Consider the following 22,500-nt stretch of genomic DNA (forward strand, 5'->3'; position numbering starts at 1 on the left):
AGCAGTGAATGAATGTACATGCGTCCGCTTTCAGAAGGTTGTTAGAGATTGGGAGCATGTGGGGTGATGGCTGACACAATGACGTGTGTGTGTGTGGGGGGCTGTAAATGTTTACACAACATTGTGACCGTTAGATGTTGCCAGCTGGCACATTAAACCCCGGGCAGTAAAAGTGTGCAGCCAGCCCATACATACTTTAAGTGAGTCACTGACTGTCTAGTACGTCAGTTTTCACCAGCAGTATACATCTATACGCATTTAGAGTGCCAAACGTAAAGGTACTCATGCAGAATGGAACATTTCACAAGCATAATAGTGAATTGGATTTTTGTTGTTTTTAATGCATTAATGTTGCTGCCACTATGGCTGGGGCTATGAGCTTGCATATCTGCTATTTTATAAAAATCTTGGAATATAATATTCTTTTAAAGCAAACATTTTAACTCTTTGCTTCTGGATCTTTGCTTCTGGGGGTCCCTGGAACGAAATATATTTAGATGGGTGTCTGTTAGGACTCAATGGATTAAATCATGCATCAAGACAAACCGATGCAGATCACTGTTCTGACAGATGTCTAGATGGAAGCAACAGTTCTATAACATGGAGAGCATAATGCATGCTGTTGTTTGAAAAGTGATGTATTGTTATAAACCATGTTAACTGTATTGTTTTTAACTAAAGCTATCAAATTATTAGACGTAGACGAGGAGAAGTATATATTAAAACAAAGAAAATACTCAAGTAAAAGTGTCTTACGTACTTAAGTACAGTACTTACATGTACTTGGTTATTTTCTACCACTGGCAAGCGACATGCAGGATATGGAAGTAATGGCAAGCAATAGTGTGTGTGTGTGTGTGTGTGTGTCTATGCGTGTGTGCGTGTGCGCCTGTGCAGTGACTTGCACAGTTTTACAGGTTATATAAATCTTGCACATCTTTGCTGACGAAGCACAAAGCAATATTAAGTTATGAGTACCCGTATGCCCCCCCCCCCCCCCCCGTATACACGCACGCACGCATGCACGGCCGCACGCACACACACACACACACACACACACACACACACACACACACACACACACACACACATGCACGCAAACACACACACACACACACACACACACACACATGCAAGCACGCGCACACACACACACACACACACACACACACACACACATATCGCCCTTTCCTAACAAAAATGTACCCCATGTGCACACACCCATGCACGCACGTTAGTGTAAGTATACTTTAATAGTTAGTCAAGTAAAAATGTCACCACTGCCCACACGGTTAGCCAGTGAGTAGCACCTAAGTCTGATTCATACTTGCGTACTGAAAATAGCCAAGCTCAAGCATGTGTGTGACACTGTCTTGCAATGAAGCATAAATTAGGCATTAGTCATGTGTGAGTTTATGCTATTCACATTTGAACCCCAGCAGCCATCCATATTCTGGGGGTAACATCATTTAACATTAGCCAAAAATAGCACATCTACACACTCAGTGCTTTGTAAATGTGCTATTTTTGGGGCGAGAGATTTGGTGAAGATCGAAAAAGCAGTCCAAGTACAGAGCCAACTCGGGTCCAAATTTATTACATCTAGGCTAGAGGGTTTAAGTGATTTAGAAGAGTCATCTCAAAGCCACGTTCATCTCACCGGAGAACTAAAGACGAGGGTATGAGAGCCATGAACAGACCTGTGTCAGTGAGACAGCAGAGCACATGAACAGACCTGTGTCAGTGAGACAGCAGAGCACATTAAACAGACCTGTGTCAGTGAGACAGCAGAGCACATTAAACAGACCTGTGTCAGTGAGACAGCAGAGCACATTAAACAGACCTGTGTCAGTGAGACAGCAGAGCACATGAACAGACCTGTGTCAGTGAGACAGCAGAGCACATTAAACAGACCTGTGTCAGTGAGACAGCAGAGCACATTAAACAGACCTGTGTCAGTGAGACAGCAGAGCAGTGCACATGATGGAAGTAGGAGGAGGAGAGATTAGGATAGCTTCAAATTTCACCTAAATGTAGGCCTGTCGCAATTATTACTTAAGCGCCTGATCGCAGTTATTTGAGATAATCGCAATTATTTTTGCTTGCTCGTCAGAGTACTTTCCATTCTTCTAGTGTATCAATAATTAAAAAAGTGAAAATATTGCTGTTTTCGCCATTTTAGAAGTTCAGTCTTAATTTGGCCATAGTACATTGTTTATTTTGATTATTGTTACCAATCATTGTTACCAATCATTGCTTTTATAAGCTATGTTGACAAAACCTAAAAAGCCAAACGGCAATGCCGTTTTTATTTCCCGATGTTCAAAGCCAGAAACATAATGAAATTGTTAATCACAATTATTTGTATGCCAATTTATTGCCAAGGAAAATGTCATGCTCACATGTCTTGAATAATAACATTGGACATCTCTCATTGGTCTTGATGTTTTTCGTCGAAGAAACACCTGGTGAAGACAGCGCTGACGTTGTGACAGTTTGCTTAAACTGGCATTCGAGGCTGTAATAGCTGCATGTTCGAGGGGAGACATAAAAAGGCATTGTGATGGATGAGGAGGCAACATTTTGAGCTACAATAGCACAATTTCATACCTTTTTACAAGCATGTGCGGCGCCCTTTGTTGCTGATAGCCACACGCTGTTCCAAATACCGTCAATGATGTACAATAATGGATTGTTTAGAGGTTTGCAATCTCGACACATTTTTCTGGGAAAAAAGCGGGACTTCCAGTGTTCCCGCTCAGTACAGCACAGCGGCTACACCGGTACACATACAGCTTCAAGTAGGTCATAGATGTCTTGTAGCAGATTGAAAGTAGCTCTTAGCGGGCAGCGTAGTGCATGGTGAGGCAGATCTGTGACAGAATGCAAATGAGGAATGAGGGATGAGTTGTAAAACTAGCGGGGAAGGAGAGCCAGAGGAGATAAGCCAGCTTCAACTTGAGCCCGAGAGGAAGAGAGAGAGGGGCAGGTCACTTTGTGTGTGTGTGTGTGTGTGTGTGTGTGTGTGTGTGTGTGTGTGTGTGTGTGTGTGTGTGTGTGTGTGTGTGTGTGTGTGTCCTTTTCACTGCTGCAGATCAATTCTTCATCACAGCTGTGAAACACCCTCTCTCATTTTTTATCTCCCCACTCTCTCTCTCTCTCTCTCTCTCTCTCTCTCTCTCTCTCTCTCTCTCTCTTGGAACTATGTTTTACTGAATTGTTAAGTAAAACCACACGATGTCGCGATGTGACATGTTATAAGCTGTAGATCTGCTATTTTCACAAACATTGGTGAAATTGTGTGACGTATTATTATTGTTATTATTATTATTTAGATCATCATCAATAATTGGACACAAGCCTGTATCGTGTGCTTTCGCCACTGAGCCAGCTTACTGTCGATAGCTCCAGATTGCACAGGGAGGTCACACCATTTATAGCCTCTATGACTTGTTGCTTGACGTGAACAAATTCTACTCACCTGTTCCATCTGTTTTTGATATATGGAATGTATATTTGCCAGACTATAGGTGGTCTGTAAAATGTTGAATGTTAATTGAACTCTGAGAGTGTTCACATGCAACTGTGTGTGAACCCGCAATGTTTCAAATCATACTGTGTATTGTTCACTGTCATGCTAATAAAACACATCATGTAAATTTTACCGACATAATACATTACGCATGCACACACACATGTACACGTACACGTACACATGTACACGTACACGTACACACACACACACACACACACACACACACACACACACACACACACACACACACACACACACACACACTATTCTTTGTAGTGTGGGTGAATGGCAGCTGTTGGATCTTAAAGGTGTAAGGCCTCTTTGAACATAAAAAGGTTACAGGCCCTTTATGCACCCCCAGACGACCCAACACACACACACACACACACACACACACACACACAGCACTCATTTGTTGTTGTAAACTGTCAGAGCGGTGTGTTTCTGGGTTTAAGCCATGCAGTTGTGTTTTACGTACTCCATTGATTATTAGTCCAATTACTTCTGCTTTACAGCGCTCCTCTCACCCTGCTTCCTCTCCTCCATCTCTCCCTTGAAGCCTTCCTTCCTTCCTACAGTCCCTCCATCTCCTGGCCTGTTGAGTATAATATAGAACAATGCTTCCTACATCCCCTCCATCTCCTGGCCTGTTGAGTTTATAGAACAATGCTTCCTACATCCATGAATCTCTTGAATCTTGAAGAGCTATCCATGGTCCTGTTTTCGGGTGAAGAGCTTTCCATGGTGCTGGTTTATGGTGAAGAGCTTTCCATGGTACTGTTTTCTTATTTGAGCTTGTCCAAATATACAGGTTATAGCACGGCAGGCTGTAAACCAAAATCTTTTCCCGTTTCTGCTCATGCTACTTAATGCAACAGTCAAATTGACTGATGCCTTTCTGTTTAAAAATGTAAGCATCCTGCTTTTAATGCACCAAGGAAATAGTATAGCATGAGTTGCAAGTCATCTCGATATGTGTTCATATACTAGAGGTTTGGCCCTCACATCTAGAGTTTACATTGCACCGCCAATCCGTCCAATATTTCCTATCCATAATGTACAATATGTCCTATCCATAATGTCACAGTACCCGTTGTACCCGTCTGACTTGTCCCTGTTTGTGCGCATTCAAGATGAAGATATGTACCACCAATTGTCGTATATTTGGCCCATATACTGTATATATGCCTATATATGGGCGTATGGGCTTTGTTGATGGTTATGTCAGAGTGACATGGCCACAAAGGGAGTGACACTATGACAGGTGGGTAAAACGGGTAGCGTACTGTGAAAAAGCCCCCAACACTATGACAGCCTTTGCATAGTTTGCCATCTATGTACCGGTATGTCCACAAGAGTTATTATAGAATGATGTCATTCAAATGCAGGAACAGAGCTGAAAAATCACACTCATGATGTGAAGTGAGCGGTGCCTTTTACCTCGATGGTGATGTCTGATGGTGATGTAGTGGGACGGACGGATGAGTAGCTTGTTTTAGCTGAGCAGCAGTTAAGAGAGAGAGAGATATGGCTAGAAAGATGTGAGTTGGGGGCACGGTGGCACAGTCGGGAGTGCTGTCGCCTCACAGCTAGAAGGTCCTGGGTTCGATTCCCGCTGGGGAAGCTGTGGGCGTGTTCCTCCTCCGCGTCATCAGTGACCATACCCGAGGTGGGGTTGGTGAAAGGGCCTTTCTGTGTGGAGTTTGCATGTTCTCCCCGTGTCCCCTAGGGTAGGTACCCTCACAAAAAAAATCAGTAATCCTGGCGCCTGATGGAGGGGAAAAGAACTGGTCGGAATAACGTGTTCCTTCCACACGCTACGTCCGGCCGGGGAAACTCTCCCCTGTCAGGTGAAAAGAAGCAGCTTGGACTCCTCATGCATAGAAGGAATCATGAGGTCAGTCAGCTGCTCCGGTTGGCAGAGGAAGTTCAGCGCCTAGGATTACATTACATAATTGACACTGGGTGAGAAAAATCGTTGGTTACAAAATCGTGGGATAAAATTTGAAGAAAAAAGAAAGAAAGATGTGAGTTGTGGTCATTCAGAGATTGATTGATTGATTGATTGATTGATTGATTTAATTATTTATTAGCAGGTTTGTTAAACATACAGGTAGTACAGTCAAAGCTTATGCTAAAAGGATAACACAGAAAGCCCTGTTGTGTAAAAGTGAAATTGTTTATTAGGATCATCTTCTCCTTTTTGAGCTGGTACATTTGTTGGCTGTGTGTGTTTCTGCGTGTGCATGTTGGTGACTGTAGTGCATATTATGAATGTGTGTGTATGTACTGTATGTGTGCGTGTGTGCTTAATGTACTGCATAAGCCTATGAGATATTGACAGTGTTTCTACTTCAGAGAAGAAGGTAATTCCAGATGACCTAGTTTTCAGTGTGCATGCGTGCATGCAGTGCGTGCACGTCAATGTGCTCACTCACATGTCTAATGTCAAGATAATGTGTCTTCTTTGCTGCACACAAGTGTGCATCTGCATGCATTTTTGTTTTTGTGCGTGCGTTTGTGTGCACGTGCGTGACTGCGCACATGCTCGTACACAGCAGAATTCTCAGTGTTCATTCGTTCAATTGTAACTCTGAGGCTGTACAAATGTAACCAAATGGACCCTGCCGGGTCCATTGGGTTACAATCGTACAGTCCCAGAGTTACATGATTTTACTGTGTACCTTGACAGTAGGTAGGTGGGAAGGACAAAAAACAATCATCAATCAGGCTCCTCCCTTTGGCCCCGTTACCAAGGTGACGCGGAGATTCTATCAATGAGCAAAGGTCCCTGTTGCCATGGAAACAGTTCTGAATGAGCACGGTAACCGTGGAGACAGTGTGAACGAGGAACTACTTTGTCGCCCCCGGCGATGGGTGTCGTAAAGTGACATATATACTGTGTAGAAAACATAATAACGATAATTTCGTCGTCTTTTCCGGGTAAAGCCTTATTATTATTTTCCTTTTTTACCATTTGTGAAATAATTTAAAGAAATCTTATGTCATTGTCACACAATTTGGTTTTGTCCACATCGCCTCAGCACTACTGAGTAGTGTCTATAATTGTTTTCATTGTTATCCTTGTACCTTATTGTCACACTGATCTGATCTGAACTGAATGAAATTACATCAAGTTGAATTAAATCAAATAGATTCACATCTAACTAATCAAACCAAATTGTACTAGACGTATGTGCTTACAACCACCAATACACACACTTTAACTCTTCACCACATCTCAACCTGATATTGCTTTGTGGAAATCTATCTTGCAATAATATGTGTACATTAATGCATTTGCAGGTACAAACGCACATCCAACCCACACATCCACTCACCATGTTGGGTGTGATTCCCATGGTTCAACTGTTGTTAAGGGGGTAATGGTAATGGAATGAAATCTGATTGTAAATATATGTAAATAATAATAATAATAATAAATGTAATACAAATAAATAACCTAGCAGTTGAATGTAAACTGCTAAATGTGTTCCTAGAGTGTTCCTTCAAAGAGGTGTGCATTGCTCAAGGGTAGTACTCCTGTCCACAACATGCACCACTGAAATACACACCTTTGTGTCGACGCGACGGGAATCAAACAGGCAAACTCTCAGTTACAGATCAACCCCCCGGGCACCTGATATCACACAATGTCACGGCAAGGACTTAAACCAGCTACGCCTCCACGGGTTTGAGCACTACTCAGATTACTATTATTTTTACTATTTACTGTAAAAGAACAGTATAAAAGTACAACATTTTGGCTTCAAAATATTTACACTACCAAAGTAAAAGTAGGCTACTAAAACTTTTCAAAATGTGTCAAACATTTTTGAAAAAGTGTACAATAAAATAGCTAATTCATTGGTGAATGTATGTTTTGTAATAATAATCTAAATGTGCAAAGTAAATAGCCTAAGGCCAAAGCTCCACACATAAACTGTACAAAATGCAATATTTGCCTCTATGATGTAGTGGAGTAGAACTTTGGTAGAAGAGATTATAGAAGTATCAAAAAAGTGGAATACTCAAGTATACGTACAGTATGTACCTCTAAATTGTACTTAAGTAGGCCAACAAAACTTGAGTAAATGTACGGAGATGAATGTATGGAGATGATGCATAGCAAAATCCTGACTATATACAGTGTCAGAATGAGCTCTATTTTTACACTGTAAAGTTAAACCAACCCTCAGGCTGTTTCTGTGCAGGAGTCAAAGTGTGTTACTTATATAGGATCTGCCCCAGCTGCTAGAAAATGGACAACACAGTGGATCGGCACAGACCTGCCCAAACTGTCCACAATTCAATCCCATTACTGTAATGTCAAGGTCTTCTTATCTCACACAGCAAAATCCTCTTTAAATTCATTCATTCGTACCTCAGAGAGGATGCAAACATCCGTATACCCTCTCAGAGTTAAAAGGTTTACTATGAGGTCCTGGGACAGTTTTATCTTCTCCGCTCCTTAGCGTTTTCTTTTTTTGTGTGTGTGTGTGTTTCGTTTTCCAGGCAAAGTATATACTGTAGGCTGATCTCAGACCAGTGATAGAGGCTCTGCTGTGTCATTGGGCCTCTTATACCGGAGAAGGAAATATGTCGGGAAGCGTGCGAGAGAGAGAGAGAGAGAGAGAGAGAGAGAGAGAATGAATCACAGTGTGAGTCAGACAGCAGGTGGACTGACTGGAAGTTGGACGACGTAAGGGAACATTGTATCCTCAACACCCCCCCCCCCCCCCCCCACACACACACACACACGTTAAACACACATAAATAACTGTACTGTACATGCACACACTCCCGTTGTTACATTTGCGCGCGCACACACACACACACACACACACACACACACACACACACACACACACACATAGAAGTGCTGTCAGGCTGGCTGTGGCTCAGTGAGACAAGGGTCATGAAAAGGAAACATTTCTGTCTGTCTCTGTTTCTCTCTTCCACCATGATTGGCTCTCACCTTTCTCCTCTCCTCTCCTCTCCTCTCCTCTCCTCTCCTCTCCTCTCCTCTCCTCTCCTCTCCTCTCCTCTCCTCTCCTCTCCTCTCCTCTTGGCAGCTGTATTGATCAGCTCAACCCCTCCAGGCGGCAGGCCTTCACCTAGTGGCTTGTAATGACCTGGCAGGGGCTTGGCGGCTCTGTGTGTGTGTGCGTGTGTGCGTGTGTGCGTGTGCGTGCGTGCTCGCAAATGACTGACAGCATCTGTCACTGAAGGTGTCCGTAGGCTGGCTGTTGATTGGCTCTGTTAGCAGATCATTCTATTAAGCAGGTTAGCACCCTAATCAAATAATGATTGAGTGGACAGCCTTCTTTTTTTCTAATCTGGCCCTTACTGGAGTAGTGTTAAAACAATTTGTGCGGTTTCTTTTATTCATGGGCACATGAGAAAAAATCTTACAATTCACTGAAGTGAAGATATTAGCCGTCGTCGGGCTACTGCAGTTGATGACTTATAGTAAGTACCATGGCAATTAGCAGGTTGTTGACACAATGCAGCTCTTAACTAGTACTTCCCAAACCTTTTAGCTCAAGACCCAAAAAACTACTGAAAATAGCAGATCTACAAGCTCATAATGCATCACTCACGATGTGTCGTGAGCTTGTAGATCGGCTATTTGTGGTGTAGAGATTCAGTGAGGACGGAGTCCAGTTCTCTAGGACTGCATCTATTTATTATACCATTCTTTGTGAAATCTGTACAAAGTAATGTAATGTAATTCACTGTCACTCTTTGTATACAGCTATTTAATGCTTATTTCGGTGCGAGTATCCCGTTGAACCATGCTGTTACAGCAAGTCCTGCTGTGTCTTTCTTTTAAATGTACCTTGTTTCTCTCTCTGTTATGTCTCTCTCTCTCTCTCTCTCTCTCACCCTGCAGGATATTATCAACGATTGGCTCAGACTTTGACCTGCGGACCCTGAGAGCAGTGCGAGTGTTGAGACCCCTTAAGCTGGTATCTGGCATTCCCAGTAAGTCTCCATTCATCCCTGTCAGGGCGGGTAGTAACTCGTTACAAGTTACAAAAAGTTGTTTTTGTTTTTGTACATCTACTCTTTACTGGAGTATGTTTTGGGGCCAGTTTATTTTTCTTTTCTTTTTTTACTTCTTTACATTTTCCATTATACTGTACCTCGTTACAACTAGTCTGCTCCAAATATGGTTGAAGACACAGTGTAGAGTGAAGATCATGCAAGGAGCACCTCAGAGACACCTCCCGCCTCACTTTTACCACTGTACTGCTTTGTTGTGTAACATGTCATGGTTTCGACTTCCCGTTAGTCTGACCGATTACTACTATCCCAAACCCTAACCCTAAACTCAGTCTTAACCGGCCACGTAGGTTGCTAACCCTAACCTCAGTCTTAACTGGCTACGCCTCAGTCTTAACCAGCCACGTAGGTCGCTAACCCTAACCTCAGTCTTAACCGGCCACATAGGTTGCTAACTCTAACCTCAGTCTTAACCGGCCACGTAGTTCACTGACCCTGACCTCAGTCTTAACTGGCCACATAGGTCGGACTATTAGGGAGGTCGCACTTGGGTACCTAGCAAACAATAGAGATGTTAACAGTTGTTACGACCTGAGATTTAATGGTGAGCCCATGCATATATGGGGACAGTCTCGTCCTCCTCACAGAGCTGCTGTGGTAACATTGTATGGGAGCTGGCCGTGTATTGTTCATAGTGGTAACATTGTATGGGAGCTGGCCGTGTATTGTTCATAGTGGTAACATTGTATGGGAGCTGGCCGTGTATTGTTCATAGTGGTAACATTGTATGGGAGCTGGCCGTGTATTGCATGTTTGTGTTTGTGATTATCTGTAGCATAGCGGGGCCGTGCTACTGTGGGCAGCGTGTGCGTGTAGAGCTGGCTACTGGAGCAGTCTCTCTTCAACACTCAAAAAGTTCAATTGCAATGTTAATTATCAGGAAGTGTAAACAATAAATCAATGGCTGTTAACGTTCCTATTAGTATGTAGAAGATCGAATATGAAATATGAACATAGAACCACCCAAAAATATGCAGTTTTCTTTTATGTTCATGTGCATCCTACATTGTGGTTTAATAACAGGTCTGCATATTTAGTAATTAGTATCCCACCCAACCCACCTCTCCTCCACCACCACCCTGACATGACGACATGAAAGATGTGCTTGGTGCAGAAAAGGGTCTCTAAATTGGAATGAAACATAACTAACTTGTAGCCTAGTTTGCGTAATTTATTAACCATTTTTGTTTTTGACTTTTATTTGAGATAAAGGATTCTCAGCAGGTAATTTTTACTTTTACTTTAGTAATTCTTTATGGGAGCAACTGTACTTTTTCTCGAGTACAGATTTCCAGTACTCTACGCACCCCTGCAGCATCAGAGCGAATGTGGACAGAGATGTTACATTCTCCCTAACAAGCAATTAACCACTTTAAACCTGGCACCCCTATTTTGGGCATTTTATTATAGCCTAGTAGCCAAAAAGTGAACCCGGACATGTTGAGTACACCAACGTTTTATGTTAGAAATGTTTAGTATGGGTCCCCAGCATGTACAAACTGCCGGATGCTAACTTGCATATGTTGAGAAATTTTCACAATTGGCATAATATGTGACCATACCATTAACAACCTATAGAAGGCAAAATATTAATTTCATCATGCTTTATGTAGCATGTGATGTGTCAAACTAGGGGGTTTTCATGATGCTGAAACATTAGTTTTGAAAAAAAACACTCATTGGGCTAAAAACGGCCAATGCCGTCATCACAAATTAAATTTGGGTTTGTAACACACACAAGTGGGCATGGCCGTTTTAAGCCCAATGAGTGTTTTTTTGCTAAACTAATGCTTGGAATGGATTCAGCATCATGAAAACCCCCTAGTTTGACACATCACACGTATGCTAGATAAAGCATGATGATTTTTTAAATATTTTGCCTTCTATAGGTTGTTAATGGTATGGTCACATATTTTGCCAATTATGAAAATTGCTCAACATATGCAAGTTAGCACCCGGCAGTTTGTACATGCTGGGGACCCATACTAAACATTTCTAACATAAAACGTTGGTGTACTCAACATGTCCGGGTTCACTTTTTGGCTACTAGGCTAATAGGTGAGAATGAATGAAAAATAATCCTAAATTTAAAAACATTTGTGAAATTAGCAGATCTACAAGCCATAAGACGTTGCGATGAAACACATTATGAGCCTGTTTGGCTATTTTTGTAAAAAAACGAAGTGTAAAATAAGGTTTAAGTGGTTAATCTATGATCGCTAATCCTATTATCTCTGCCAGCCCGAATGGCCGGGGGCGGGTATTATGTTTTCGCCCCTGTCCGTCCATGTGTGTGTCTTGTCTGTTTGTATTTGAGCAGCTGATCTTGAGCACAGATGGACTGGTCGGCGTGAAACTTTGCATACACACTCCCATTAGGCCAAGGCCAATTTTTCTAATTAGCCTCATGGGGGCCACTATAACAGGCTGCTTCATGTTTTAGCCTATAACCTTTGAACCGTAGGTTGTACATTGTATTTTCATCCCTGGATTCCTTGGGTCATGATACAACTAGGCCATTTTCCATTTTCGCCTGACCAAGCCCATTTTTCCCATTTTCTTCTATGTTGCGTTTTCGTCAAAACATACTTTGCTGCTACTCTTACAGATTCAGTCAAAAAGTCCGATTTGGGGCCCATTTTGCAAATAAAAAAATTCAATCATGAATCATGAATGCAGCCTCAAATTTCAATCATTGAGAGCCCTTAAACATTTTCTTCCAATTTAGGCACAAATGAGTCTTGTGACAATTACCGTCAAACAGGATTTTGATTCTCATAAGTTTGCCTGTAATTGTCTTCACAAATAATTATGTGAGTGGAACCTATTTCTTATAACTAAAGGAGGGGCTCTCAACTCACTTTATATGCTCCAAAACATTATGAATTCATTGTTTTGGAGCATATAAAGTGAGTTGCAAGCCATTCCTTTCGTTTGATTGAGCTGCTTTTGCCGTTTGGCTCAGCACCAAAGACGGAGGATGTGCGTTATGTTTGTTTTTGAATGGAACCTATATTTCTTACCATAAATGCCATATATATGCGAGGCCTGGCGGAGATTTGCGCTCCTGGGAGCACACTTTTATAATTTCTTTCTTTCTTACTTACTTACTTTATTTATTTACATTTTCTATGGTGGTACATTTGTAATACTATACTATTGTGTTACAATGTACCGCCATAATAACCGCAGCTCAATGAATTATGTACCTGATATATACCACATGATATATAATATACCACACTTTATGTATATATCATGCACCTTATGTAGCGTATATATTGCACACTGCCATGTTGATATCTGATCTAACTTCCTTGATCTAACTTTACTCATTAAACTGTATTTTAAGGGTCTAAACATTGTTGTGTAAAAGACAATCTGCTAAGATTTTCCCATTTACACCATGTGTAAGATGGTAATGAAGGTTTATATATTATTTTTTATTATTATTATTATTATTCCTTTTTTTCACAAACCATGAGAGTTAGCTACAAGATAATCTTCTAAGTAGAATTGCTAGATTGATTCACTTTCAACATTTCATTTATTTTTTCAAAAACTTTCCAAAATTGCAAAGATAGCCGATCTAAACGCTCTACTCTTTGAGCATCTGTTTATAAACAATTATAAAACAGTGTGAAAATAGGGCTTACGGTAAGTGGTTCAAAAGACACAATAATCCGTGATTCCGAATGCTCTTTGTCCTCCAGGCCTGCAGGTGGTGCTGAAGTCCATCATGAAGGCCATGATCCCTCTGCTCCAGATTGGCCTGCTGCTCTTCTTTGCCATCCTCATGTTCGCCATCATCGGCCTTGAGTTTTACATGGGCAAATTCCACACGACCTGCTTTGACAATCATACAGGTGACGGCCTGCTGACTAGATGTTTGTGTGCATGCGTGTACTAAATGGTGGTGCGGCGGTGTCTCAGGTCTAGAGTGGCCGGCAGAACAGCCGGATGGGAACCGTTCGAACCCAGGCTACCCCAGAGTTAGGGCCGATTCATACTCCTATTTTACCGCTGTTTCGGCGCTGTAGTGCCGAAATGATTTCGGCTCGTCAGAAAATTTCAGTAGCACCGAAAGGTACCCCCCCCCCCCCGAACCTCAAATGACGACACATTGTAGGTTCTACAGAGCCGAACCGACTTTTATTCAGCTCTAAAATAGGAATATGAATCGGCCCTTAGTGTCAAAGTGTCCTTGACCAAGACTCTGAACCCATAATTGCTCCTGATGTGCTAGTTGGTGCCTTGCATGGTTTCCTCCACCATCGGTGTATGAATATGTGTGCATGGGTGACTGCACAACCTATGTAAAGGGCTTTGGATAAAAGTGCTATATTAATGCACCATTTACCATTTACTTAACATACTTTTTCCTGGTCCTCACAAGAGAAATGGTTGTTGGTTAAAATTGTTTTAGAGTTGTGTAATTACAATTAGGAAAAGAATCAGGTTGGTGTCCTAACATTATAAAAAATAACCAGCTCAGTGGCCTTGTGGTTGGAGTGTCCACCCTGAGATTGGGAGGTGGTTTGACCCCCGGCCGGGTCATACCAAAGAAGACTATAGACATGAGATCCAATGCCTCCCTGCTTGTGTGTGTTTGTGTGTGTGCACATGCATGTGTGCATGCACGTGCGTGCACGTGCGCTGTAGCCCCTAGCATAGATGAACTGAATTTGCTCAGTGTCCAAGTAATGTACATCTGTTCTTCTTTGGGAGGAATTTTGCCTGATTTATACCTACTGTAATGTGGGTGTCGCGCACAGAGGATAGCACATCTACAATTTCACAACTTGCCACGCTGCAATACGTTGTGAGCTTGTAGATCTACGTATCATTATTGATTATCAGGCTATTCGACAATAGCCGATGTACAAGCTCACAACGCGTCGCACTACATTGTGAGCTTGTAAAATGGCTATTTTTAAAACCTCTCTGATTAATAATTGGATTCATTATTGATAATAAACATTTGCAAAGTAACTATAGTAATAATTGTAAAAAAAGTACAATATTTTCCTCTGGAGTAGAAGTATAAATTATAAAGACATTTTAAAGTACCTTGAAATTGTTCTTAAGTACAGTACTTGAGTAAATGTCTACTTAGTTGATTTTCACCAATGCTAAGTTGTGCGGTGAGTACTGGGAGCTGATGTTCTGACCATTTAACACGGCTGCCGTGTGAAGTGGTCAGGTGCATTTTAATGGTCAATCAATCGATTGTGTTCCATCTTGGAATAGCCTACTGGAACTAACAGAGTATACTTTAAGTTCTTGTTTAACTGTATTACAATTTAAACGTTTTCAAGGTTTTAAAGAAAAAATAACATGACCCTTTTTTGTATTAATGTTAATGTATGATTAAAATCGAATTGTTTTGCCAATTATTTAGGGCCTGCTTGCAACATATTCTCCCCGGCCCACAGGCTTGAACCGCTGTGGTACACTATGGTACACCTGATCAGCAACCCTTCCTTGTCCGTCCTTTTCAGATGAGATTCGAGATGAGTTCCCGTGCGGGACAGAGGCCCCGGCCAGACTGTGTCCGGAGGGCACGGTGTGTAGAAAGTACTGGCTGGGACCGAACTATGGCATCACCCAGTTTGACAACATTCTGTTTGCTGTTCTCACCGTCTTCCAGTGTATCACCATGGAGGGCTGGACCGACCTGCTCTACGTTGTAAGTACTGTTGAGTTGACATGACATTTTAAGTTGACCGTTAATTGTCATACAAATAGTAATGGTTAATTGTGTTTTGGGCATTCATTGAACATTGGAACATTCCGGTTTGCCTTTTAGGCTTTGTACAAAGAAATAACAATCACCGCTAGCGTTAATGAAGAATTTATTTTATTTTATTTTATTTAACCATTTTATGCTTAGCGGAAACCATTTTTCAACAGATCAATTTATACAGATGAATGGAAATGATTATGTCAAATAATTGCGATTATATCAAATAATTGTGATCGGGCGATTATGTAACACTTTTGTGACAGGCCATTACCGCTGAGCAGAGTTCTCCAGTTATTGTGACCACAAATAGATTCTGGACGGTAGCTCAGGGTGCGTCCGGGTGGCGCACTGACGTAGTGCACATATGTCTGATTGGCAGTGGTTCAGATCTGACTCACGACCTGAGCTGCATGTACTCTACTGTACTGTACTGTAGTACTCACTCTGCTCCTTCTCCTCGGCCTGTTTCCACTTCACTGTCCTGGAGAAAAGAGACAAAAGACAGATATCGACGCTGTCGGGGAGAAACGTGTATGTCCACAACGGTTACTTTTCAGGAAATGTAACGAGGGACCCGAGTTCCAATTCACAAAATGTAGTCACAGTGTCATTTATTCACAAGCTCTTAATACATTTCACTTTCTTAATTGTTTTTAAAATGGCGAAAATAGAAGATGTCACAATGCGACATGCTGTGTCCTAGTAGTCTATTTTCACTACTTGTATGACATACGGTAAAGACAAAAGGAGATACTTTACAAGGGTTCAGTGTAAGGCATCCAAATGGCCCTGCTATGAACATAATAGGCTACAGATCTACACATTAGTTGCAATAATTGCCGATGCCATCAAAAATGTCAAATAATGGCCGACATATTGGCCAGACCGGCTCTAGCCACGTCCATGTTGATGCCTGATGGTTGTGTCTCACAATTGGGAATCTCAGCATTGACGGAACATTTCACTAGCACCTGCAGCGAACATATAGAGCAGTTGTTAGTTGAGTGAGTCAGTTGACATTCAAATCTTTTATTAAAATTGGCTACAAGGAGGTGGCTGGCCGGCTGGCAGACATCTGACATAATATCACTATGACTCGGACATAGGCATATATGGAGACCAGTTGTCCAGGGCCACAGATTCGACCACTATGCCCGCATTTGGTCATGTGCATATATGGGGCCAACCGACTTCACTCGAGGGAGTGCGGTGCCTGCCGTCTAGTGTCCAAAATCACCGATCCGACCAATGTGTCCTTATATAGGCATATATTGATATACAGTTGACTGTCAATTAATGGCACACAGTACTCGCTGTTATATTATTATATCACAACATAGTGTTATATCATTGATCTAAATGGCGTAATGTCAACATGTCAACATTGGACAGGTGGTAAACTGTAGTTAAACTTGCAGAGTGACGCATTACTTTACCTGGGTTACGTTTACGTTACCCACGTTACAGTTGTGATATTGTACTTGACATGAAATAATAATCCTGTTTAGTGTTTCATTAGCGCGAGCGCTTGTTGTTATACTACTGTTGCAGTGTAACAACTGTTGACTCAGACATAGGATCGGTGTTGCGATGCAGGTGTGAGGACTGCATAGTGGCCCGAACTGTAGATGTGTAGATTTTAATATAAATTTGTATTTAAAAAATCACACTCACTCGTGTGAAGTGAGTGGCGCTCTAATCATCATACATCATCATACATCACATTCCGAACTTTTAATTAATTAGCAACCTGTAGGGTCATGGACACATCACACTGATACGTCCTTGCAGAGTGCGTGTACATACAGAACTCAGTGCTCTCTGTAGCGTGCCTGTTTCAAAGCATGGTGGGTTTCAAACTGACACCTGTCATCTTCAGTGATTCTCTCTCTCTCTCTCTCACACACACACGCACGCAGGCACGCGCGCACACACACATGTACACACGCACGCATCTCATTCCGTCTTTCGGCCCTATCTCTGTTTGCATTGACTTCCCTATTATCGCCTGATTTGTACACAGGGAAAATTGCTGATCCACAGTCCAAGCTCACAATGTGCAAGGCATTGCGAGATTGTAGATCAGCTATTTGTTATGTATAAGTATAACTCAGACTCTGTCTTCCATTTCCACCCCACCCAGTCCTAGCTGTCACTCTATATCTGCCTGACTCTCTCTCTCTCTCTCTCCCTCCCTCGATGCTGCTCTATATTTAAAATGATCCGTTCAGCCCAAGTTATTCTCACAGCTGCTGAGGAGTGTGTGTGTGTGTGGGGGGGGTGATAAAAGTTTAATGGGAGAAAAGGTCTGCGGTACACGGCAGTAAGTACATGCAGGAGGAGGAGGAGGGGCTGAAGGTTTTTGAGGAAAAGCTGCGGAGGCATGATTCTTGGGAGGACGTTTAGAACATAAAGGAAGGTCACAGGAAAGAAGGGATGCAAGGAAGGAGGACAGAGGAATGAAGTCATCGGACAAACTAATAACGTCAAGAAAGAGGGGGCGGTGGGGTGAGCAGGATGGTGGGGCGAGCAATGGGGACCGAGGAACAGAGCAAACGGGCGAGGCGGGTGGGGGGGTAAAAATGAAGAGAACGAGAAAGGGAGGCTTGAAGGAGTCCGTGAGCGTTATGCATTATTTACTGTGTACAGAGCAGCCGGGCAGCGAGCGTGGAGGATATGGATTTACTTTAAACACAGTGTCAGCCGCGCCGTTGTTTACAGTTACAGTACAACATGCAGAGAAATGCATACATGTTACTGTCCTTTCCTGTCCACAACCATGCAACAGTTGCAGTCACTGCTGTGGGAGAAATGCTTACAGTACGTTTTAACAGCAGGTATTTTGCGGAAGTGCGTGATAGCCATAGAGTATAAAGAAGGATAGAGACTGAAGACGTGATAGCCCCCCCCCCAGTTGCTCAGTGGTGTTTTGAAGCACCCGGAAGAACCGTCTACTTCTGTATTTGAACACCAAATTGTGGTGGTCAAATGCGGAAGTGCAACCGAGCGCTCAATGTTAAAGCCCAGCTGCACAGGGTTTCCTCGTCATGAATCCACGGGTCCGTCTGCAGTCCCTCCTCTCCTTCGGGACAGCGGATAGTTGAGTTTGGTGTCCCTCTATAGAGGGTATGCGCATGACATCATCGTCATACCCGGACGTTATGCTGGAACGCCTACTGAGTGGCAAAAAGCTACTTTCTGGCCTTTGGATGTACAGCCCATAATGTACATCCAAACAGAAAAATCTGATTGCATTAGATGACGTTAAGCAACGTTAAACTCACTTTTCCACTTACTTTGCCACTCGATTTGCCACTCGATTTCCCATTCACTTTATGCATGCGCATACCCTCTATTAGAGATTCAGCTGAAAAAGTGATGCACAGTATAGGCTACTGTACATTACAAAAAACCAACTGTACTTTTTCATGCTTAGTTTCCACCATTGTTGCAGATGGGGAACTGTTTTTATGTTTTTGTATTGCGGTATAACTTTCAAATATTTGTAATAGGGGCTATATTTCTGCTTTAGGATCAGCACCAGATACCTTAGGCGTACTGGGAGTGTTGGTGAATTGATGAGACTTTGCAGAGATCGACAAAGTGATGTTTCTGTCAGCTTTAAGAGTGTGTGTGTGTGTGTGTGTGTGTGTGTGTGTGTGTGTGTGTGTGTGTGTGTGTGTGTGTGTGTGTGTGTGTGTGTGTGTGTGTGTGTGTGTGTGTGTGTGTGTGTGTGTGTGTGTGTGTGTGTGTGTGTGTGTGTCCAGAGCAACGATGCCTCAGGGGGTTCGTGGAACTGGATGTACTTCATCCCTCTCATCATCATCGGCTCCTTCTTCATGCTCAACCTGGTGCTTGGTGTACTCTCAGGGTAGGTTTGTTTTTATGGAATGGCTCCCCCCCCCAAGCCCACCCTCCCCACAAACTCAATTGACTGACTTCTTTGTAAACCAACCCCCCCCCCCCCCCCCCCCCACACACACACAATTCTGAATATTATGGTCACCCTACTTTAAAGACAAAATGATACATTTACCCTGATAAATGATTCATTAAACTGTGATTCAATTGTGTTTTTTTTACATATTCCACAACATGCTATGGATGTGTGTGTGTGTGTGTGTGTGTGTGTGTGTGTGTGTGTGTGTGTGTGTGTGTGTGCGCGTGTGTGACCCTTGCAGAGAGTTTGCCAAAGAAAGAGAGCGCGTGGAAAACAGGTGTGAGTTTATGAAGCTCCGCCGACAGCAGCAAATAGAGAGGGAGCTCAACGGATACCTGGAGTGGATCTGTAAAGCTGGTACATGCACTCTGCATTTATTTACACCCAGAACATTTGTATACTCTCAGAGTAACACAGGATTAACACTAATAATAAGAGTTATAGTTACAAATAAGCTCTGCCATAATAATTAATTAAAAAAATAACATAATTTGTGAGTGATAATAGAAGCATACTACACATGAATAGTGTCCATGGCTCTTTGTCATGACCAAAAATGGTGTGTGTATAGTGGATGGATGGAAAGAGGTGAGCAAAGGGTGGACAGCAACTGTACACCGTTTGATCTTCTATAAAAGGCCACCGACATGAATACAGGCCCACTAAAAGCAAAGGGCAGGGTCCAGGCAGACAGACATGAATACAGGCCCACTAAAAGCAAAGGGCAGGGTCCAGGCAGACACACACAGGTGCAGCCTAAAGCTTTGGCTTCAGATGTTATTATTAGAATTCTCTGTTTTCACCGATGAATATGGAGATTAAATCAGCCCAAACACATGCACACAAGCCATATCAGATCTGTCACTTGTAATTTGTGATTTGTAACATTTAATTGCGGTATATATTTCAACTTCAAATGAACTTGTAAAATGTCTTAACACATAAAGTGCACATCTGAACTACAAGCACAAGTCTGAATATTGCATGTACAATCAGAATCAGAAGTTTTATTGCCAGGTATGTGTGCATGTGCATATAATATAGGCTGTAATATAACAATGAGACATTGCAAATTCTTTTAGATCCATAGATGAACATCACCATTCACCACATCACTGATGTGTTTTGTCATGGCATGTCATGTTACATTATATCACGTCATATGTCATTATGTACATGTCACACTACTAATATTTTATGTTATGTTATTTGTGTTGCTATTTTGACAACTTTGGCTGAATATATCCCTCGTTTATATCTTTCTTGTAGAAGAGGTCCTCTTGGATGATGATGATGGAGAATACGATGGTATGACTTACTACCTTTATTTAAGTTAATAATTGTATTTACATGCACATGTGTTTGTGTGTGTGAATAAGAGCATATTCACACTGTCATGCTCCCTACATTAAAATCTATGAGATGTTATACCAAAAGGTGACTTTTAAAACACCCTGAGCGGCATAAACGGAGTTCTCAGTCCTATCAAATAGTAACGCTCAGGACGGAGATTAATAAAAGAACGGAACTTTATTGATATCAAAACCGATCGCATCGATCCAAAATGTGTGTCCCCCCCACCCCAATTTAGCGGATGAGATCGAACGTAAATCATTCCGTCCAATTCCAAACAAAGATTAGGCAGAGCACTTTCCAACGTTGAGAATAGTTTTACATTTTGAGAAATGTTGCTGGAGACAATATTGCTGGCCCCTAGCCGTCCGCAACAGGTCTTCAAACCACCCGTTACTTAGCCTCTCAATACGAGCTCTGGACAGACAGGCATGTGATATATTGTATTGGTTTCCACCATTTAAGGTATATATCACAAAACAATCCTACAAAGGTCACTGTATAAAAAAACAGCAACCTGTTTGTAGCTGCTGTTCGATGACACCGGCGAGATCGATGCTGGGTTAACGATTGTCCAATGCGTTTTTTTCCAACGGGGAATAACCTTGCTCACGGCCCGGTCTTCACACCAGTCTTCACACACCAGCTCCTAACACTCCCTCGACTCCAATAATACTGAGAGCTCCATTTTTGCTACTGTAGGTGCTGGGCTTCCCTTAGGGGTGTAAAAATAAATCGATTATCCATTATGAACCATTCAAAATCGATTAATCATTTATTAATTTCCAAAAATCTATAAAAGAAACTGGTTACATTTTCAGGAGTTTTTACTATGGTGTTTGTGATATGAAATGAAAGCTCAATCACAGACAGTAAACATTATCATGTCTTCAGTCATATTCAAGTGACTCCAGTCACTTCAGTTCAGCACAGTCTAGATCTGCTATACTTTCACTAGTTTGGGAACCCACAGGAAAACTTAAAAATCATTTGGGTCTTTCTTGAGCTAAAATGTTTGGGAACCACTGCTGTAGGCAGTGATATCGGGCGGTTAGTGTGAAAACACACCCTAAGTCAGAGCGTGAGGTCCTGTCATGCCTATTGTGTACAGTACAGTACAGTACAGTACGTGCGTGGTGCTTGAATGTGATGTACGTGTTCTCCACAGGCTCACGAAGGAGAGCCACAAAGAACCACAAGAATAAGGCAGAGCTTCTCAACCCCGAGGACGGAGAAGGGGACGGTGTGGGTAAGAGAAACACCACGCACGCACGCACGCACGCACGCATGCACGCACGCACGCACGCACATGCCACAGGTACACACACAGATGCTATCTTATCTTGCATATCAGCATTACCTGACTCCTCTCGTCCCCTCCCTGTTTCCTCCTCTGAGTTCCCCACAGTACCTCTCTCCTCTGCTCCCAGCGTTCTGCCCTTCCTTCTCCTCTGTCACCAGTCCTTGGCCGCCTCCCGCAAAGTCATTCCCCACTTCATGTACAGTAGGACAATTATGCTGCGTTAGTGGCTGCTGCAAGCCATTTTCAATATACAAACTTGACGCATGTGTGGTGACCTGCAAAATCTAACCCCAAAAAAAGTAAAAGCCTTTTCATATCAAGGTCTGTTATTTTCTTGTCATTGTGTAGGATTCCATGGTGTGTTGATGTTGGTACCATAGGAGAGATGACAGGCAACTGTTAATCAAAATAACCATTATTCTACATTCTCTAATTGTGTAGACTTCTTAATAATGCAGATGTTTAATAATAATTTAACTCTTGAGAGTGTAAAATGAAACCAAATGAAGCCGCAAGTTCCATTTGGTGGCCAACTCTCCATCATTTAGCTGGGG

General features: G+C 42.3%; 1 protein-coding gene across 1 annotated transcript in view; it reads left to right on the top strand.

The window, feature by feature from the left end:
• The window catches only part of cacna1aa (calcium channel, voltage-dependent, P/Q type, alpha 1A subunit, a), a gene marked incomplete at its 5' end in the record, with an annotated part of 124,316 nt that overhangs the window by 31,162 nt on the left and 70,654 nt on the right, over positions 1 to 22,500 (top strand). The window contains 7 exons of the mRNA XM_080775022.1: positions 9,432 to 9,523; positions 13,318 to 13,470; positions 15,106 to 15,293; positions 19,118 to 19,221; positions 19,532 to 19,647; positions 20,560 to 20,598; positions 21,812 to 21,892. Of these exons, the coding sequence (XP_080631148.1) occupies positions 9,432 to 9,523; positions 13,318 to 13,470; positions 15,106 to 15,293; positions 19,118 to 19,221; positions 19,532 to 19,647; positions 20,560 to 20,598; positions 21,812 to 21,892 (773 nt within the window). The remainder of the gene's footprint in view (positions 1 to 9,431; positions 9,524 to 13,317; positions 13,471 to 15,105; positions 15,294 to 19,117; positions 19,222 to 19,531; positions 19,648 to 20,559; positions 20,599 to 21,811; positions 21,893 to 22,500) is intronic.

This window comes from Protomyctophum bolini, assembly GCF_963924005.1.
Source record: "Protomyctophum bolini genome assembly, chromosome: 11".
Lineage (NCBI taxonomy): Eukaryota > Metazoa > Chordata > Actinopteri > Myctophiformes > Myctophidae > Protomyctophum > Protomyctophum bolini.